This window comes from Triturus cristatus, chromosome 8, assembly GCF_964204655.1.
Source record: "Triturus cristatus chromosome 8, aTriCri1.1, whole genome shotgun sequence".
Taxonomy (NCBI): Eukaryota; Metazoa; Chordata; class Amphibia; order Caudata; family Salamandridae; genus Triturus; species Triturus cristatus.
Window position 1 is genome coordinate 39133321 of NC_140591.1, and position 22767 is coordinate 39156087.

The 22767-nt window shown below is 50.6% G+C and overlaps 1 protein-coding gene across 2 annotated transcripts in view; it reads left to right on the top strand.

Annotated features, from left to right (window-relative positions):
• Window positions 1-22767, top strand: part of LOC146799914 (NACHT, LRR and PYD domains-containing protein 12-like) — a 1343351-nt gene that overhangs the window by 791294 nt on the left and 529290 nt on the right. For both annotated transcript variants that reach the window (XM_085620847.1, XM_085620846.1), the window contains one exon: window positions 14690-14855. In XM_085620847.1, coding sequence (XP_085476973.1) covers window positions 14690-14855 — 166 coding nt within the window. The remainder of the gene's footprint in view (window positions 1-14689; window positions 14856-22767) is intronic.

The window sequence follows — 22767 nt, forward strand, 5'->3', positions numbered from 1 at the left end:
ATAAAACAGAATAAGGTCAGAAGGAGGGGGTGATAGACACAGCATCTATCCAACAGAATGAGGCCAGGAGGAGAGGTTAGATAGGGACTGGCCTCTGCACTGGTGCGGACGCAGCATCTTTCAAACAGAACGAGGCCAGAAGGAGGGGGTGGATAGAGGCTGGCCTCTGCACCGGTGAGCGACACAGCTTCTATCCAACAGAATGAGTCCAGAAGGAGGGGGTGGATAGAGACTGGCCTCTGCACCGGTGACCGACACAGCATCTATCCAACAGAATGATGCCAGAAGGTGGGGGTGGATAGAGACTGGCCTCTGCACTGGTGACAGACGAAGCATCGATAAAACTGAGTGAGGTCAGAAGGAGGAGGTGGACAGAGACTGGCCTCTGCACCGGTGACAGATGCAGCATCTATCCAACAGAATGAGGCCAGAAGGAGGGGGTGGACAGAGACTGGCCTCCGCACCGGTGACAGATGCAGCATCTATCCAACAGAATGAGGCTAGAAGGAGGGGATGGATAGAGACGGGCCTCTGCACCGGTGACAGACACAGCATCTATCCAACAGAATGAGGCTAGAAGGAGGGGATGGATAGAGACGGGCCTCTGCACCGGTGACAGACACAGCATCTATCCAACAGAATGAGGCCAGAAGGAGGGTTGGATAGAGACTGGCCTCTGCACCGGTGATAGACACAGCATCTATCCAACAGAATGAGGCCAAAAGGAGGAGGTGGATAGAGACTGGCCTCTGCACCGGTGACAGACACAGCATCTATCCAACAGAATGAGGCCCAAAGGAGGGGGTGGATAGAGACTGGCCTCTGCACCGATGACAGACACTACATTTATCCAACAGAATGAGGCCAGTAGGAGGGGGTGGATAGAGACTGGCCTCTGCACCGGTGATAGACGAAGCATCGATAGAACTGAATGAGGTCAGAAGGAGGGTGTGGATAGAGACTGGCCTCTGCACCGGTGACAGATGCAGCATCTATCCAACAGAATGAGGCCAGAAAGAGGGGGTGGAATGAAACTGGCCTCTACACCTGTGACAGACACAGCATCTATCCAACAGAATGAGCCAGAAGGAGGGGGTGGATAGAGACTGGCCTCTGCACCGGTGATAGACACAGCATCTATCCAACAGAATGAGGCCAGTAGGAGGGGGTGAACCGAGACTGGCCTCTGCATCGGTGACAGACGCAGCATCTATCCAACAGAATGAGGGCAGAAGGAGGGGTTGGACAGAGACTGGCCTCTGCACCGGTGACAGATGCAGCATCTATCCAACAGAATGAGGCCAGAAAGAGGGGGTGGAATGAAACTGGCCTCTACAGCTGTGACAGACACAGCATCTATCCAACAGAATGAGGCCAGAAGGAGGGGGTGGATAGAGACTGGCCTCTGCACCGGTGATAGACACAGCATCTATCCAACAGAATGAGGCCAGAAGGAGGGGGTGGATAGAGACTGGTTTCTGCACCTGTGACAGACACAGCATCTATAATACTGAATGAGGTCAGAAGGAGGGTGTGGACGGAGACTGGCCTCTGCACCGGTGACAGATGCAGCATCTATCCAACAGAATGAGGCCAGAAGGAGGGGTTGGACAGAGACTGGCCTCTGCACCGGTGACAGATGCAGCATCTATCCAACAGAATGAGGCTAGAAGGAGGGGATGGATAGAGACGGGCCTCTGCACCGGTGACAGACACAGCATCTATCCAACAGAATGAGGCTAGAAGGAGGGGATGGATAGAGACGGGCCTCTGCACCGGTGACAGACACAGCATCTATCCAACAGAATGAGGCCAGAAGGAGGGTTGGATAGAGACTGGCCTCTGCACCGGTGATAGACACAGCATCTATCCAACAGAATGAGGCCCGAAGGAGGAGGTGGATAGAGACTGGCCTCTGCACCGGTGACAGACACAGCATCTATCCAACAGAATGAGGCCCAAAGGAGGGGGTGGATAGAGACTGGCCTCTGCACCGATGACAGACACTACATTTATCCAACAGAATGAGGCCAGTAGGAGGGGGTGGATAGAGACTGGCCTCTACACCGGTGATAGACGAAGCATCGATAGAACTGAATGAGGTCAGAAGGAGGGTGTGGATAGAGACTGGCCTCTGCACCGGTGACAGATGCAGCATCTATCCAACAGAATGAGGCCAGAAAGAGGGGGTGGAATGAAACTGGCCTCTGCACCGGTGATAGACACAGCATCTATCCAACAGAATGAGGCCAGTAGGAGGGGGTGAACCGAGACTGGCCTCTGCATCGGTGACAGACGCAGCATCTATCCAACAGAATGAGGGCAGAAGGAGGGGGTGGACAGAGACTGGCCTCTGCACCGGTGACAGATGCAGCATCTATCCAACAGAATGAGGCCAGAAAGAGGGGGTGGAATGAAACTGGCCTCTACAGCTGTGACAGACACAGCATCTATCCAACAGAATGAGGCCAGAAGGAGGGGGTGGATAGAGACTGGCCTCTGCACCGGTGATAGACACAGCATCTATCCAACAGAATGAGGCCAGAAGGAGTGGGTGGATAGAGACTGGCCTCTGCACCAGTGATAGACACATCATCTATCCAACAGAATGAGGCCAGAAGGAGGGGGTGGATAGAGACTGGTTTCTGCACCTGTGACAGACACAGCATCTATAATACTGAATGAGGTCAGAAGGAGGGTGTGGACGGAGACTGGCCTCTGCACCGGTGATAGACGCAGCATCTATCCAACAGAATGAGGCCAGAAGGACGGGGTGGATAGAAACTTGCATCTGCACTGGTGACAGACACAGCATCTATAAAACAGAATGAGGCTAGAAGGAGGGGATGGATAGAGACTGACCTCTGCACCGGTGACAGACACAGCATCTATAAAACAGAATGAGGCTAGAAGGAGGGGCTGGATAGAGACTGGCCTCTGCACCGGTGAGAGACGCAGCTTCTATCCAACAGAATGAGACCAGAAGCAGGGGGGAATAGAGACTGGCCTCTGCACGGGTGACAGACGCAGCTTCTATCCAACAGAATGAGGCCAGAAGCAGGGGGTGGATAGAGACTGGCCTCTGCACCGGTGACAGATGCAGCATCTATCCAACAGAATGAGGCCAGAAGGAGGGGTTGGATAGATACTGGCATCTGCACCAGTGATACACACAGCATCTATAAAACAGAATGAGGCCAGAGGGAGGGGGGTGGATAGAGATTGGCTTCTGCAGCGGTGAAAGTTGCAGCATCTATAAAACAGAATGAGGCCAGAAGGAGTGGGTGGGATAGTAACTGGCCTCTGCACCGGTGACAGACGCAGCATCTATCCAACAGAATGAGGCCAGAGGTAGGGGGTGGATAGAGACTGTCCTCCGCATCGGTGACAGACGCAGCATCTATCCGACTGAATGAGGCTAGAAGGAGGAGATGGATAGAGACTGGATTCTGCACCTGTGATAGACACAGCATCTATCCAACAGAATGAGGCCAGAAGGACGGGGTGGATAGAGACTTGCATCTGCAACGGTGATAGACACAGCATCTATCCAACAGAATGAGGCCAGAAGGAAGGGGTGGATAGAGACTGGCCTCTGCAGCGGTGAAAGATGCAGCATCTATTAAACAGAACAAGGCCAGAAGGAGGGGGTGGATAGTGACTGGCCTCTGCACGCACCGTGACAGATGCAGCATCTATAAAACAGAATGAAGTCAGAAGGAGGGGGTGATAGACACAGCATCTATACAACAGAATGAGGTCAGAAGGAGGGGGTGGTTAGAGACTGGCCTCTGCACCGGTGATAGCCACAGTGTCTATAAAACAGAATGAGGTCAGAAGGAGGGGGTGGACAGAGGTTGGCCTCTGCACCGGTTACAGACACAGCATCTGTCCAACAGAATGAGGCCAGAATGAGGGGGTGCATTGGGACTGGCCTCTGCACCGGTGACAGACGCAGCATCTATCCAACAGAATGAGGCCAGAAGGAGGGGGTGGATAGAGACTGGCCTCTGCACCGGTGACCGACACAGCATCTATCCAACAGAATGAGGCCCGAAGGAGGGGGTGGATAGAGACTGGCCTCTGCACTAGTGACAGACGAAGCATCGATAAAACTGAGTGAGGTCAGAAGGAGGAGGTGGACAGAGACTGGCCTCTGCACCGGTGACAGACGCAGCATCTATCCAACAGAATGAGGCCAGAAGGAGGGGGTGGACAGAGACTGGCCTCTGCACCGGTGACAGATGCAGCATCTATCCAACAGAATGAGGCCAGAAGGAGGGGTTGGACAGAGACTGGCCTCTGCACCGGTGACAGATGCAGCATCTATCCAACAGAATGAGGCTAGAAGGAGGGGATGGATAGAGACGGGCCTCTGCACTGGTGACAGACACAACATCTATCCAAAAGAATGAGGCCAGAAGGAGGGTTGGATAGAGACTGGCCTCTGCACCGGTGATAGACACAGCATCTATCCAACAGAATGAGGCCCGAAGGAGGAGGTGGATAGAGACTGGCCTCTGTACCGGTGACAGACACAGCATCTGTCCAACAGAATGAGGCCCGAAGGAGGGGGTGGATAGAGACTGGCCTCTGCACCGATGACAGACACTACATTTATCCAACAGAATGAGGCCAGTAGGAGCGGGTGGATAGAGACTGGCCTCTGCACCGGTGATAGACGAAGCATCGATAGAACTGAAAGAGGTCAGAATGAGGGGGTGGATAGAGACTGGCCTCTGCACCGGTGACAGATGCAGCATCTATCCAAGAGAATGAGGCCAGAAAGAGGGTGTGGAATGAAACTGGCCTCTACACCTGTGACAGACACAGCATCTGTCCAACAGAATGAGGCCAGAAGGAGGGGGTGGATAGAGACTGGCCTCTGCACCGGTGATAGACACAGCATCTATCCAACAGAATGAGGCCAGAAGGAGTGGGTGGATAGAGACTGGTTTCTGCACCGGTGACAGACACAGCATCTATAATACTGAATGAGGTCAGAAGGAGGGTGTGGACCGAGACTGGCCTCTGCACCGGTGATAGACACAGCATCTATCCAACAGAATGAGGCTAGAAGGAGGGGATGGATAGAGACTGGCCTCTGCGCCTGTGATAGACACAGCATCTATCCAACAGAATGAGGCCAGAAGGACGGGGTGGATAGAGACTGGCCTCTGCACGGGTGACAGACGCAGCATCTATCCAACAAAATGAGGCCAGAAGCAGGGGGGTGGATAGAGACTGGCCTCTGCACCGGTGACAGATGCAGCATCTATCCAACAGAATGAGGCCAGAAGGAGGGGTTGGATAGAGACTGGCATCTGCACCAGTGATACACACAGCATCTATAAAACAGAATGAGGCCAGAGGGAGGAGGGTGGATAGAGATTGGCCTCTGCAGCGGTGAAAGTTGCAGCATCTATAAAACAGAATGAGGCCAGTAGGAGAGGGTGGATAGAGACGGTCCTCTCCACCAGTGACGTTCACAGCATCTATCCAACAGAATGAGGCCAGAAGGAGTGGGTGGGATAGTAACTGGCCTCTGCACCGGTGACAGACGCAGCATCTATCCAACAGAATGAGGCCAGAGGTAGGGGGTGGATAGAGACTGTCCTCCGCATCGGTGACGGACGCAGCATCTATCAAACAGAATGAGGCTAGAAGGAGGGGGTGGATAGAGACTTGCATCTGCACCGGTGACAGATGCAGCATCTATAATACAGAATGAGCCAGAGGAGGGGGTGGATAGAGACTGGCCTCTGCACCGGTGACAGGCGCAGCATCTATTCAACAGAATGAGACCAGAAGGAGGGGGGGACAGAAGCTGGCCTCTGCACCGGTGACAGATGCAGCATCTATCCAACAGAATGAGGCCAGAAGGAGGGGGTGGACAGAAACTAGCCTCTACACCGGTGACGGACGCAGCATCTATCCAACAGAATGAGGCCAGAAGGAGGGGGTGGACTGAAACTGGCCTCTGCACCGATGACAGACGCAGCATCTATCCAACTGAATGTTGCCAGAAGGAGGGGGTGGACAGAGACTGGCCTCTTCACCGGTGACAGATGCAGCATCTATAATACTGAATGAGGTCAGAAGGAGGGGCTGGATAGAGACTGTCATCCGCACTGGTGACAGACGCAGCATCTATAATACAGAATGAGGCCAGAAGGAGGGGGTGGACAGAGACTGGCCTCTGCACCGGTGACAGACGCAGCATCTATCCAAAAGAAAGAGGCCAGAAGGAGGGGGTGGACCGAGACTGTCCTCTGCATCGGTGATAGACTCAGCATCTATTCAACAGAATGAGGCCAGAAGGAGGGGGTGGACAGAAACTGTCCTCTGCACGGGTGACAGACGCAGCATCTATCCAACTGAATGTTGCCAGAAAGAGTAGGTGGACAGAGACTGGCCTTTGCACCAGTAACAGACGCAGAATCTATCCAACAGAATGGGGCCAGATGGAGGGGGTGGATAGAGACTGGCCTCTGCACCGGTGACAGACGCAGCATCTATCCAACAGAATGAGGCCAGAAGGCGGGGGTGGATAGAGACTGGCTTCTGCACCGGTGACCGACACAGCATCTATCCAACAGAATGAGGCCAGAAGGAGGGGGTGGATAGAGACTGGCCTCTTCACCTGTGAAAGACGCAGCATCTATCCAACAGAATGAGGCCAGTAGGAGGGGGTGAACCGAGACTGGCCTCTGCATCGGTGACAGACGCAGCATCTATCCAACAGAATGAGGCCAGAAGGAGGGGGTGGACAAAGACTGGCCTCTGCACCCTTGACAGACGCACCATCTATCCAACAGAATGAGCCAGAAGGAGGGGGTGGATAGAGACTGGCCTCTGCACTGGTGACAGACGCAGCATCTATCCAACTGAATGTTGCCAGAAGGAGGGGGTGGACCAAGACTTGCCTCTGCATCGGTGATAGACTCAGCATCTATCCAACAGAATGAGGCCAGCAGGAGGGGGTGGACAGAGACTGGCCTCTGCACCGGTGACAGATGCAGCATCTATCCAACAGAATGAGGCCAGAAGGAGGGGGTTGACAGAGACTGGCCTCTGCACCGGTGACAGACGCAGCATTTATCCAACCGAATGAGGCCAGAAGGAGGGGGTGAACAGAAACTGGCGTCTGCACCGGTGACAGACGCAGCATCTATCCAACTGAATGTTGCCAGAAGGAGTGGGTGGACAGAGACTGGCCTCTGCACCGGTGACAGATGCAGTATCTATCCAACAGAATGAAGCCAGAATGAGGGGTGGATAGAGACTGTCCTCCGCATCGGTGACAGACGCAGCATCTATCCAACTGAATGAGGCCAGAAGGAAGGTTGGATAGAGACTGGCCTCTGCACCGGTGATAGACACAGCATCTATCCAACAGAATGAGGCCCGAAGGAGGAGGTGGATAGAGACTGGCCTCTGTACCGGTGACAGACACAGCATCTGTCCAACAGAATGAGGCCAGAAGGAGGGGTTGGACAGAGACTGGCCTCTGCACCGGTGACAGATGCAGCATCTATCCAACAGAATGAGGCTAGAAGGAGGGGATGGATAGAGACGGGCCTCTGCACTGGTGACAGACACAGCATCTATCCAACAGAATGAGGCCAGAAGGAGGGTTGGATAGAGACTGGCCTCTGCACCGGTGATAGACACAGCATCTATCCAACAGAATGAGGCCCGAAGGAGGAGGTGGATAGAGACTGGCCTCTGTACCGGTGACAGACACAGCATCTGTCCAACAGAATGAGGCCCGAAGGAGGGGGTGGATAGAGACTGGCCTCTGCACCGATGACACACACTACATTTATCCAACAGAATGAGGCCAGTAGGAGGGGGTGGATAGAGACTGGCCTCTGCACCGGTGATAGACGAAGCATCGATAGAACTGAATGAGGTCAGAATGAGGGGGTGGATAGAGACTGGCCTCTGCACCGGTGACAGATGCAGCATCTATCCAAGAGAATGAGGCCAGAAAGAGGGTGTGGAATGAAACTGGCCTCTACACCTGTGACAGACACAGCATCTGTCCAACAGAATGAGGCCAGAAGGAGGGGGTGGATAGAGACTGGCCTCTGCACCGGTGATAGACACAGCATCTATCCAACAGAATGAGGCCAGAAGGAGTGGGTGGATAGAGACTGGTTTCTGCACCGGTGACAGACACAGCATCTATAATACTGAATGAGGTCAGAAGGAGGGTGTGGACGGAGACTGGCCTCTGCACCGGTGATAGACACAGCATCTATCCAACAGAATGAGGCTAGAAGGAGGGGATGGATAGAGACTGGCCTCTGCGCCTGTGATAGACACAGCATCTATCCAACAGAATGAGGCCAGAAGGACGGGGTGGTTGGGGATGCCCAGTACGGGTAATCTCACAGGGAAAAACCAGGACGGGTTCCCAATGCAAGCGCCAAGATGCCCAAGGGTAAGTTGAGCGCTATATAAGCACACATAATAATAATAATAATAATAATAGAGACTGGCCTCTGCACCGATGACAGACACAGCATCTATCCAACAGAATGAGGCTAGAAGGAGGGGATGGATAGAGACTGACCTCTGCACCGGTGACAGACACAGCATCTATAAAACAGAATGAGGCTAGAAGGAGGGGATGTATAGAGACTGACCTCTGCACCGGTGACAGACACAGCATCTATAAAACAGAATGAGGCTAGAAGGAGGGGATGGATAGAGACTGGCCTCTGCACCGGTGATAGACACAGCATCTATCCAACAGAATTAGGCCAGAAGCAGGGGGGAATAGAGACTGGCCTCTGCACGGGTGACAGACGCAGCTTCTATCCAACAGAATGAGGCCAGAAGCAGGGGGGGGCCTCTGCACGGGTGACGGACGCAGCTTCTATCCAACAAAATGAGGCCAGAAGCAGGGGGGTGGATAGAGACTGGCCTCTGCACCGGTGACAGATGCAGCATCTATCCAACAGAATGAGGCCAGAAGGAGGGGTTGGATAGAGACTGGCATCTGCACCAGTGATACACACAGCATCTATAAAACAGAATGAGGCCAGAGGGAGGAGGGTGGATAGAGATTGGCCTCTGCAGCGGTGAAAGTTGCAGCATCTATAAAACAGAATGAGGCCAGTAGGAGAGGGTGGATAGAGACGGTCCTCTCCACCAGTGACGTTCACAGCATCTATCCAACAGAATGAGGCCAGAAGGAGTGGGTGGGATAGTAACTGGCCTCTGCACCGGTGACAGACGCAGCATCTATCCAACAGAATGAGGCCAGAGGTAGGGGGTGGATAGAGACTGTCCTCCGCATCGGTGACGGACGCAGCATCTATCAAACAGAATGAGGCTAGAAGGAGGGGGTGGATAGAGACTTGCATCTGCACCGGTGACAGATGCAGCATCTATAATACAGAATGAGCCAGAGGAGGGGGTGGATAGAGACTGGCCTCTGCACCGGTGACAGGCGCAGCATCTATTCAACAGAATGAGACCAGAAGGAGGGGGGGACAGAAGCTGGCCTCTGCACCGGTGACAGATGCAGCATCTATCCAACAGAATGAGGCCAGAAGGAGGGGGTGGACAGAAACTAGCCTCTACACCGGTGACGGACGCAGCATCTATCCAACAGAATGAGGCCAGAAGGAGGGGGTGGACTGAAACTGGCCTCTGCACCGATGACAGACGCAGCATCTATCCAACTGAATGTTGCCAGAAGGAGGGGGTGGACAGAGACTGGCCTCTTCACCGGTGACAGATGCAGCATCTATAATACTGAATGAGGTCAGAAGGAGGGGCTGGATAGAGACTGTCATCCGCACTGGTGACAGACGCAGCATCTATAATACAGAATGAGGCCAGAAGGAGGGGGTGGACAGAGACTGGCCTCTGCACCGGTGACAGACGCAGCATCTATCCAAAAGAAAGAGGCCAGAAGGAGGGGGTGGACCGAGACTGTCCTCTGCATCGGTGATAGACTCAGCATCTATCCAACAGAATGAGGCCAGAAGGGGGGGGGTGGACAGAAACTGGCCTCTGCGCCGGTGACAGACGCAGCATTTATTCAACAGAATGAGGCCAGAAGGAGGGGGTGGACAGAAACTGTCCTCTGCACGGGTGACAGACGCAGCATCTATCCAACTGAATGTTGCCAGAAAGAGTAGGTGGACAGAGACTGGCCTTTGCACCAGTAACAGACGCAGAATCTATCCAACAGAATGGGGCCAGATGGAGGGGGTGGATAGAGACTGGCCTCTGCACCGGTGACAGACGCAGCATCTATCCAACAGAATGAGGCCAGAAGGCGGGGGTGGATAGAGACTGGCTTCTGCACCGGTGACCGACACAGCATCTATCCAACAGAATGAGGCCAGAAGGAGGGGGTGGATAGAGACTGGCCTCTTCACCTGTGAAAGACGCAGCATCTATCCAACAGAATGAGGCCAGTAGGAGGGGGTGAACCGAGACTGGCCTCTGCATCGGTGACAGACGCAGCATCTATCCAACAGAATGAGGCCAGAAGGAGGGGGTGGACAAAGACTGGCCTCTGCACCCTTGACAGACGCACCATCTATCCAACAGAATGAGCCAGAAGGAGGGGGTGGATAGAGACTGGCCTCTGCACTGGTGACAGACGCAGCATCTATCCAACTGAATGTTGCCAGAAGGAGGGGGTGGACCAAGACTTGCCTCTGCATCGGTGATAGACTCAGCATCTATCCAACAGAATGAGGCCAGCAGGAGGGGGTGGACAGAGACTGGCCTCTGCACCGGTGACAGATGCAGCATCTATCCAACAGAATGAGGCCAGAAGGAGTAGGTGGACAGAGACTGGCCTTTGCACCAGTAACAGACGCAGAATCTATCCAACAGAATGGGGCCAGATGGAGGGGGTGGATAGAGACTGGCCTCTGCACCGGTGACAGACGCAGCATCTATCCAACAGAATGAGGCCAGAAGGCGGGGGTGGATAGAGACTGGCTTCTGCGCCGGTGACCGACACAGCATCTATCCAACAGAATGAGGCCAGAAGGAGGGGGTGGATAGAGACTGGCCTCTTCACCTGTGAAAGACGCAGCATCTATCCAACAGAATGAGACCAGTAGGAGGGGGTGAACCGAGACTGGCCTCTTCACCTGTGAAAGACGCAGCATCTATCCAACAGAATGAGGCCAGTAGGAGGGGGTGAACCGAGACTGGCCTCTGCATCGGTGACAGACGCAGCATCTATCCAACAGAATGAGCCAGAAGGAGGGGGTGGATAGAGACTGGCCTCTGCACTGGTGACAGACGCAGCATCTATCCAACTGAATGTTGCCAGAAGGAGGGGGTGGACCAAGACTTGCCTCTGCATCGGTGATAGACTCAGCATCTATCCAACAGAATGAGGCCAGCAGGAGGGGGTGGACAGAGACTGGCCTCTGCACCGGTGACAGATGCAGCATCTATCCAACAGAATGAGGCCAGAAGGAGGGGGTTGACAGAGACTGGCCTCTGCACCGGTGACAGACGCAGCATTTATCCAACCGAATGAGGCCAGAAGGAAGGGTGAACAGAAACTGGCGTCTGCACCGGTGACAGACGCAGCATCTATCCAACTGAATGTTGCCAGAAGGAGTGGGTGGACAGAGACTGGCCTCTGCACCGGTGACAGATGCAGTATCTATCCAACAGAATGAAGCCAGAATGAGGGGTGGATAGAGACTGTCCTCCGCATCGGTGACAGACGCAGCATCTATCCAACTGAATGAGGCCAGAAGGAAGGGGTGAATAGAGACTGGCCTCTGCACCGCTGACAGACACAGCATCTATCCAACAGAATGAGGCCAGAAGGAGGGGGTGGATAGAGACTGGCCTCTGCATAGGTGACAGATGCAGCATCTATCCAACAGAATGAGGCCAGAAGGAGGGGATGGATAGAGACTGGCCTCTGCACCGGTGACAGACACAGCATCTATCCAACAGAATGAGGCCAGAAGGAGGGAGTGGATAGAGACTGGCCTCTGCACCGCTGACAGACACAGCATCTATCCAACAGAATGAGGCCAGAAGGAGGGGGTGGATAGAGACTGGCCTCTGCACAGGTGACAGATGCAGCATCTATCCAACAGAATGAGGCCAGAAGGAGGGGATGGATAGAGACTGGCCTCTGCACCGGTGACAGACACAGCATCTATCCAACAGAATGAGGCCGGAAGGAGGGGGTGGATAGAGACTGGACTCTGCACTGGTGACAGACACAGCATCTATCCAACAGAATGAGGCCAGAAGGAGGGGGTGGATAGAGACGGTCCTCCCCACCGGTGACAGACACAGCATCTATCCAACAAAATGAGGCCAGAAGGAGTGGGTGGATAGAGACTGGCCTCTGAACTGGTAACAGACGCAGCATCTATCCAACAGAATGAGGCCAGAAGGAGTGGGTGGATAGAGACTGGCCTCTGCACAGGTGACAGGCGCAGCATCTATCCAACAGAATGAGGCCAGAAGGCGGGGGTGGATAGAGACTGGCCTCTGCTCTCGTGACAGACACAGCATCTATCCAACAGAATGAGGCCAGAATTAGGGGGTGGATAGATTCTGGCCTCTGCATCGGTGACAGACACAGCATCTATCCAACAGAATGAGGCCAGAACGAGGGGGTGGATAGAGACTGGCCTCTGCACCGGTGACAGACACAGCATCTATCCAACAGAATGAAGCCAGAAGGAGGGGGGGGGGGATTGAGACTGGCCTCTTAACCAGTGACAGACGCAGCATCTATCCGACAGAATGGGCCAGAAGGAGGGGGTGGATAGAGACTGGCCTCTGCACCGGTGACAGACACAGCATCTATCCAACAGAATGAGGCCAGAAGGAGGGAGTGGATAGAGACTGGCCTCTGCACCGGTGACAGACGCAGCATCTATCCAACAGAATGAGGCCAGAAGGAGGGAGTAGATAGAGACTGTCCTCCGCATCGGTGACAGACACAGCATCTATCCAACTGAATGAGGCCAGAAGGAGGGGTGGATAGAGACTGGCCTCTGCACCGGTGATAGCCACAGCATCTATCCACAAGAATGAGGCCTGAAGGAGGGGATGGAAAGAGACTGTCCTCTGCAATGGTGACAGACGCAGCAGCTATCCAACTGAATGAGGCCAGAAGGAGGGGGTGGATAGAGACTGTCCTCTTCACCGGTGACGGACACAGCATCTATCCAACAGAATGAGGCCAGAAGGAGGGAGTGGATAGAGACTGTCCTCCGCATCGGTGACAGACGCAGCATCTATCCAACTGAATGAGGCCAGAAGGAAGGGGTGGATAGAGACTGTCCTCCGCACCGGTGACAGACACAGCATCGATCCAACAGAATGAGGCCAGAAGGAGGGGGTGGATAGAGACTGGCCTCTGCACCGGTGACAGACACATCTGTCTAACAGAATGAGGCCAGAAGGAGGGGGTGGACAGAGACAGGCCTCTGCACCGGTGATAGACACAGCATCTATAAAACAGGTCAGAAGGAGGGAGTGGTGAATAGAGACTGGACTGCCCATGTATACTGTCCCACACACACAGCATCCATCAAGCACCAATAGAGGTGACATTCACAGCATCTATCCAACAGAATGAGGCCAGAAGGAGGGGGTGGATAGAGACGGTCCTCTCCAACAGTGACATTCACAGCATCTATCCAACAGAATGAGGCCAGAAGGAGTGGGTGGATAGAGACTGGCCTCTGCACTGGTAACAGACGCAGCATCTATCCAACAGAATGAGGCCAGAAGGAGTGAGTGGATAGAGACTGGCCTCTGCACAGGTGACAGACGCAGCATCTGTCCAACAGAATGAGGCCAGAAGGAGGGGGTAGATAGAGACTGACTTCTGCACCGGTGACAGGCGCAGGATCAATCCAACAGAATGAGGCCAGAAGGAGGGGGTGGATAGAGACTGTCCTCCTCACCGGTGACAGACACAGCATCTATCCAACAGAATGAGGCCAGAAGGAGGGGTTGGCTAGAGACTGTCCTCCGCACCGGTGACAGACACGGCATCTATCCAACAGACTGAGGCCACAAGGATGGGGTGGATAGAGACTGGCCTCTGCATCGGTGACAGACGCAGCATCTATCCAACAGAACAAAGCCACAAGGAGGGGGTGGATAGAGACTGGCCTGTGCACCGGTGACAGACACATCATCTATCCAACAGAATGAGTCCAGAAGGAGGGAGTGGATAGAGACTGGCCTCTGCACCGGCGACAGACACAGCATCTATCCAACAGAATGAGGCCAGATAGAGGGGGTGGATAGATTCTGGCCTCTGCACCGGTGACAGGCGCAGCATCTATCCAACAGAATGAGCCAGAAGGAGGGGGTGGACGGAGACTGGCCTCTGCACCGATGACAGACACTACATTTATCCAACAGAATGAGGCCAGAAGGAGGGGGTGGATAGAGACTGGACTGCCCTTGTATACTGTCCCACACACACAGCGTCCATCAAGCACCAATAAATAACATGAATGGCTTGGTAAGTACACACTGCACACTGCCGTGTATCTGGTTAGACTCACTCTGCTTGTATCACACAACATTAAATAACATGAAAGGAAATGCATGAAGTGAGAGAAGTGTCACATTTAAAACCTCAACATGAAGATGTGATCCTTGACTACTGCTGCCTGATGCTCCCATCTTCTTCCATCTCCAGGCTTCAGTTCTTGGGTCTGACTGACAACATCACTAGGCCCCTGTGCTTGGCGCTGAGAACAAACCAATCCCTGCAGGAGCTGCATCTTTTGGGAAATTATTTTAAAGTGAGATCAGTCGCCTCGTTCCATGCGTTGAAGGAGTCGGTCCCAAAGATTATCCTTGAGGTGGGTCTACTTAGTGCTTGTTAAGAGATGTTTTATTTTTACCTTAAACTGAGGCTAGTGTAAATGTCATGAATTGATGCTTGTAACATTTTTATTGTGGTAGTGGCCAATGTTCCCTCTAATATTTTTCCTCTGTGTGCGGCAGCGTAAGGTCTCTGTGCGCTGCAGCCAAGGCTATGTGTGCCAGGGACCTGACCGTGCGTGTGAGTGCGGAGACAAATATCAGTGCAGATTGTGTGAGCATTCCTGTTAATCGCAGGGCCAGTCATGCGCTACAATTAACATGAATACTTTCTCAGAGGCACCCAATATGCCCCACACAGGCTGGCCTGAGCGCTGGTGGCGTCCTGAGCGACAATGTTTGTTGGCACCCCCCAATGACCACCTCCGCCAGTGATTCTCTCACCATTACCCCTCAAGTCTCCATTACCACTCTCTCTGAGATGCATTTATTTCATTTTATAGCGCCACTCATACCAGTGCAAGGTGTACTTTACACTGCACACACATTAAACAGGGAGTGGCTTAAAACAATTAAGCTAAAAATCTGTACTTAGCATACTGCGCCACCCCACTGGTATTTTGCTGTGTCTGTTCATTTATCCAGATATATAACACAACAAGTAACTTTGCTCCTACAACAAGCCAGGGCTACTGGCTTTGTCAAGGGTTGTAAATTTCATAAGATAAATAAGCAACAACAATGACTTCATTGTATATAATATTAAAAATGCTTCCAATCTTGTGGGCGAGGTTGCGGCTAAGGCTAGAGCTGCTGATATTCGAGCTGAGAAATCAGCTTCTAGCCCCACTTCAGCACGAATCCTGTGATTAAAAAGTAATATGTTCTTTTTGTAATGTAACTGGTGCTCAAGTTTGCTCCAAGTTTGAGCTATATAAAACTAAAAAATGAGTCTCTTGAAAGTTACATCATAAGCAGTGATGGATGGTACTATTGCAAAGTAAAGCTTTTTTTTCCCCTCCACCCTGAAGGTAAAAATATAGGTTCGATAGGGACCCATCTCGGCACCTGCTTTTAAGAACTTCCAGTGCTGAACACCGGCAGGACCTGGCCCACTTAAATCCCTGCTTGTATTCTTGCTGGATTTCTTTTGTTAATAGAGCGCAGCACACAATCTGCCCCACTCTATTAACAAAAGAAATGAAGCATGTCCACAAGCACGACTTGTGCTTTCAGAATCCCCTGAAAGCACACGCCGTGCTTGTAGTCCTGCTGAATTTCTTTTGTTAATAGAGCGCAGCACACAATCTGCCCCACTCTATTAACAAAAGGAATGCAGCAAGTCTACAAGCACGACGTGTGCTTTCAGAATCCCCTGAAAGCACAGCCGTGCTTGTAGTCCTGCTGCATTTCTTTTGTTAATAGAGCGCAGCACACAATCTGCCCCACTCTATTAACAAAAGAAATGAAGCATGTCCACAAGCACGACTTGTGCTTTCAGAATCCCCTGAAAGCACAGCCGTGCTTGTAGTCCTGCTGAATTTCTTTTGTTAATAGAGCGCAGCACACAATCTGCCCCACTCTATTAACAAAAGGAATGCAGCATGTCTACAAGCACGACGTGTGCTTTCAGAATCCCCTGAAAGCACACGCCGTGCTTGTAGTCCTGCTGAATTTCTTTTGTTAATAGAGCGCAGCACACAATCTGCCCCACTCTATTAACAAAAGGAATGCAGCAAGTCTACAAGCACGACGTGTGCTTTCAGAATCCCCTGAAAGCACAGCCGTGCTTGTAGTCCTGCTGCATTTCTTTTGTTAATAGAGCGCAGCACACAATCTGCCCCACTCTATTAACAAAAGGAATGCAGCAAGTCTACAAGCACGACGTGTGCTTTCAGAATCCCCTGAAAGCACAGCCGTGCTTGTAGACTTGCTGCATTTCTTCGTTAAAAGGGCGCAGCACACAATCTGCCCCACTCTATTAACAAAAGGAATGCAGCATATCCACAAGCACGACGTGTGCTTTCAGAATCCCCTGAAAGCACAGCCGTGCTTGTAGACTTGCTGCATTTCTTTTCGTTAAAAGGGCGCGGCACACAATCTGCCCCACTCTATTAACAAAAGAAATGCAGCATGTCTACAAGCACGACGTGTGCTTTCAGAATCCCCTGAAAGCACAGCCGTGCTTGTAGACTTGCTGCATTTCTTCGTTAAAAGGGCGCGGCACACAATCTGCCCCACTCTATTAACAAAAGAAATGCAGCATGTCTACAAGCACGACGTGTGCTTTCAGAATCCCCTGAAAGCACAGCCGTGCTTGTAGACTTGCTGCATTTCTGTTGTTAATAGAGCGCAGCACACAATCTGCCCCACTCTATTAACAAAAGAAATGCAGCATGTCTACAAGCACAACGTGTGCTTTCAGAATCCCCTGAAAGCACAGCCGTGCTTGTAGACTTGCTGCATTTCTTTTCGTTAAAAGGGCGCGGCACACAATCTGCCCCACTCTATTAACAAAAGGAATGCAGCATGTCTACAAGCACGACGTGTGCTTTCAGAATCCCCTGAAAGCACACGCCGTGCTTGTAGTCCTGCTGAATTTCTTTTGTTAATAGAGCGCAGCACACAATCTGCCCCACTCTATTAACAAAAGGAATGCAGCATGTCTACAAGCACGACGTGTGCTTTCAGAATCCCCTGAAAGCACAGCCGTGCTTGTAGACTTGCTGCATTTCTTTTCGTTAAAAGGGCGCGGCACACAATCTGCCCCACTCTATTAACAAAAGAAATGCAGCATGTCTACAAGCACGACGTGTGCTTTCAGAATCCCCTGAAAGCACACGCCGTGCTTGTAGACTTGCTGCATTTCTTTTCGTTAAAAGGGCGCGGCACACAATCTGCCCCACTCTATTAACAAAAGGAATGCAGCATGTCTACAAGCACGACGTGTGCTTTCAGAATCCCCTGAAAGCACACGCCGTGCTTGTAGACTTGCTGCATTTCTTTTCGTTAAAAGGGCGCGGCACACAATCTGCCCCACTCTATTAACAAAAGGAATGCAGCATGTCTACAAGCACGACGTGTGCTTTCAGAATCCCCTGAAAGCACAGCCGTGCTTGTAGACTTGCTGCATTTCTTTTCGTTAAAAGGGCGCGGCACACAATCTGCCCCACTCTATTAATAAAAGAAATGCAGCATGTCTACAAGCACGACGTGTGCTTTCAGAATCCCCTGAAAGCACACGCCGTGCTTGTAGACTTGCTGCATTTCTTTTCGTTAAAAGGGCGCGGCACACAATCTGCCCCACTCTATTAACAAAAGAAATGCAGCATGTCTACAAGCACGACGTGTGCTTTCAGAATCCCCTGAAAGCACACGCCGTGCTTGTAGACTTGCTGCATTTCTTTTCGTTAAAAGGGTGCAGCACACAATCTGCCCCACTCTATTAACAAAAGAAATGCAGCATGTCTACAAGCACGACGTGTGCTTTCAGAATCCCCTGAAAGCACACGCCGTGCTTGTAGACTTGCTGCATTTCTTCGTTAAAAGGGCGCGGCACACAATCTGCCCCACTCTATTAATAAAAGAAATGCAGCATGTCTACAAGCACGACGTGTGCTTTCAGAATCCCCTGAAAGCACACGCCGTGCTTGTAGACTTGCTGCATTTCTTTTCGTTAAAAGGGCGCGGCACACAATCTGCCCCACTCTATTAACAAAAGAAATGCAGCATGTCTACAAGCACGACGTGTGCTTTCAGAATCCCCTGAAAGCACATGCCGTGCTTGTAGACTTGCTGCATTTCTTCGTTAAAAGGGCGCGGCACACAATCTGCCCCACTCTATTAACAAAAGGAATGCAGCATGTCTACAAGCACGACGTGTGCTTTCAGAATCCCCTGAAAGCACACGCCGTGCTTGTAGTCCTGCTGCATTTCTTTTCGTTAAAAGGGCGCGGCACACAATCTGCCCCACTCTATTAACAAAAGGAATGCAGCATGTCTACAAGCACGACGTGTGCTTTCAGAATCCCCTGAAAGCACAGCCGTGCTTGTAGACTTGCTGCATTTCTTTTCGTTAAAAGGGCGCGGCTGCGGGGCAGAGTGTGTGCCTTTGTGAAAGTAATCATGTTAATTGCAGCGCGTGACGGGTGCTGCGATTAACATAAATACTTTCACAAAGGCACGCAATCTGCCACGCAGCCCCGCCCTTTTAACAAAGAAATGCAGCAAGTGGAGGAGGCACTTGCTGCTGAATTTACCTGCCCTGGAGCGGAGTAAAAAAACCACACAGTGCGCTCGAGATGAGACAGGTGAGCGCACAGGGGAAAGTGGTACTGGCTATTTACCCCGCCTCTGGATAAATAGTGAATTGTTTTCTGCTATTTATTCGGCTACTGGCTAATCAGTTGAATTTATTTAATATTTGGCTGGCAGCCTTGAAAATAGCAGAATAACTTCACTATTTACCCGGCCGCTGGCTAAATAGTAGAGATTCTTCACTGTTTGGACGACAGCTATCCAAATAGCAGAAAAACTACATTATTTGCATGGCCGTTGGCTAAATAGTAGCGATTCTACACCAGATGTCTCCAACCTTTTCTGTTGTAAATTCTACATATATTCAATGAAAATCATCATGAGCTACTAATATTATAAGTGTTGTTATAGTGACCAAATCAGACAAGATAATATTAGTGGCCACCGCATGCAAGATTGTCGGCAGTGATCATCTCTGTGCATAACATACAGTTCTCAGCATTAATGTAAAACAAGGCTTTGACCCTTTGGAATGTCTTTTCATAGTTAATATATGATAACCATAGTTGCAGTGCTCATGGCTCAAGGGTAATTATAGACTAATAATAAGGCTCCTCACTACTACCTCATTTATTTGAAGCAAACAGGATAAACGGCGGACTCCAATGACTGCACCTCCTTACTGAGTTCCCAATGTGAATAGAATGGTATTAGATGATGGTGTGCATACTAACACCCCTGCATCCGCCGTTGATGGATGCTAACTGCCAAGCAGATCAGTGAAAATTCGAAAGGGGTTTTGGGGTGGTGCACCACCAGGTAAGTTTATCAGTAAATTACACCAAGTGGTCTGTAGTTGGTATATAAACAAAGTCTTTATTTTAATTCAGTTGTTGACACAGAGCCTCATCCAACGCGTTTCGTTCAATAAAGAACTTCGTCAGGGCATGTGTAATGATGCAAATGCAATCCAATAGCGCCGGAGTTCATGTGAACCAGGAGTCGTCTCTCGGTAGGTTACGAGATGTGCTGGGTGAACAGTCCTTAATAGTCATCCAGTGCCACCATGATAAGGGCACTGTACATGTATCTGTGATAAGACGGTAGTTCGCGTCCTCCCCTGGGAGTATCCCGTGACTCTCCCAGGGGAGGACGCGAACTACCGTCTTATCACAGATACATGTACAGTGCCCTTATCATGGTGGCACTGGATGACTATTAAGGACTGTTCACCCAGCACATCTCGTATACTACCTCATTTATCACTGAAATATCAGCTTTAAAATCTATTTTGAAAATTCAACTATTTTTCTCTAAACATCAGTTTATGAGTTTTGAAAATACACACATTTTCATCTCAAAAACACTCTTTTAAAGTAAATATATGAATTCAGCCAAGGAAAATTGTCGATTTAAAAAAAAAAAAATCGTAATCATTTTCATAAACATTATATTCCATTCATGGTACTCACTGTAATTTTGCAATATGAAATGACGTGTCAGTGACATATCAAAGATAAGGTGCATACGTTACAGTCACTGTCCTTTTTTCAACAAGCCCATCTATTTGACAGTACACCTCCCAGATGTTAATAATTTTTAGACATCGAAACCTTCCCCAGTGGACCTTTCAACCATGGAAAACTTTGCTGCCCTCTAACACAATAGCGTGTATTTGACACCATGTACATCAGATTTTCATTTCCCTTTTGTATATTTTACCCCGCTCCTGTGGGGACAATTCCATCTAGCTGTTGAGAGGTGGGGGGAGCGTTCAGCTCAAGTAGATAATTCTTAAGGGGACCCCAGATGTCCCTTGGGCGAGATGCTGGAGGCTGGATAACTGCATACAGTTTGCAGTTAATATTGCAGTATGTTAAGCTCTGGAGCCAGGCTTTGGTGGTGGTAGAGGTTCTACAGCCATTTAAGAGCTATCTCCCTTTTTGCAAGCAAAAAAGCTGTGGCAGTGAATTTGCGTACACCCTTGGGGAACCCCATCACATAGCCCATAAGTGCAGTCTCAGGGGTGCGTAATACCTCCAAATTTATCATCTTAGTTATTTCTTTACAAACCGATCGTCAATAGGTCCCAATCTTAATGCAGTTCCAGACAAGGTGCGCGAAGTCTGCACGTGGAGCTCCGCATTTACAACAGGAGTGTGGCCTGTCTGGATCAATGTTGTGTATTCTTTCCAGGGACATATAAACACTCCACAGAAGTTTGAAATGTAGTAGTTTATGTTGACTATTCAAAGAAACGTCTTTAATTTGTGTGCAGCAGAAAGCCCAATGTGAGTCTTGAATTGGATGCCCTAAATCCCACTCCCAAGCCTCCCGAATCCTGTTATCTCTACTGGGAACTAGTGCCATGCACGCTCGATACATTTGAGAGATTTGGTTTTGACCCCCGGGTGTCGTAATCACTGTGGTTAGCGGGCTAAAAAATGCGGGTTTCAGGGGGAACTCAGCAATCTCCTCCCGATGTGCACAGCAAACCCGGTTAAGGATGAAATGGTCCATTAGTGTAGCCTCACTGATTCTACCCTCCTCTGTTCTGGAAAAGACGTGGCCTCCGGTGAAAAGGTCTCCGATTTTGCATATTGAATATTTAAGTAATGTGCGCTGCACCAGCTTCTCTTGCATGATGAGGATCCACAGGTTATTTAATATGGGAATATTGGGGGAATATAATGCAGGCGTACGGGTGACTTGTATCAGTTTCCTCCATGCCCAATTGGTGGTTGATACCGTTTGAATATCTCGGGAGCTCTTGGGAATCCCTGTGGTAGTATTGTGTTCAGAGGAGCGGGCAACACCAGGTCAGCCTGAGGTCTGGCATAAGGAATCCGAGCATCCGGATGATACCAAGAGTGTGAAAAGCTACACTGTGCTACCAGGTAATATACCTGAAGAATAGGTACACCGAATCCCCCTCCGTCATAGGGCAGGGTCATGGCGTCCCAACTAACCCTGGGGGCCCGATTCACAGAACTAACTTAAGACAAAATCCTAAACTTACTACCATTTTCGTATTCACAGAAGGCACTTACTCATTTTGGTATTCACAGAAGACACTTACTCACTTCGGTATTCACAGAAGTTAGGCGTCCTAACTTTAGGACTCCTAAATGCCTTCTGTGAATACCGAAAGTCTTAAAATTAGGATTTTTCTCAGTTTAGGAGTCCAAAAGTTAGGACTCCGAACTTCACTACTACTAAACTGAGAAAAATCCTAATTTTAAGGCTTTCGGTATTCACAGAAGGCATTTAGGAGTCCTAAAGTTAGGACTCCTAACTTCTGTGAATACCGAAATGAGTAAGTGCCTTCTGTGAATACCAAAATGAGTAAGTGCCTTCTGTGAATACCAAAATTGTAGTAAGTTTAGGATTTTGTCTTAAGTTAGTTCTGTGAATCAGGCCCTAGGTCTCTGTCCGCCCCATATTAGTTTGATCAGGTGGGAGCGTAACATGAGGAAAAAACTATTAGGAAGCGGGATGGGGATGTTGTTAAACAGGTACAAAAATCTCAGAAGCACAATCATTTTTATCAGTGCTACTCGACCAGCGAGCGAGAGGGGGAGTCGTAGCCATCTTTCCACTTGCGCCTCTAGTTTATGCATCGCAGGACCATAGTTCAACCTAATAATCTGTTCTGTATCTGTGTGAATGTGGATACCCAAGTACTTTGCCGAG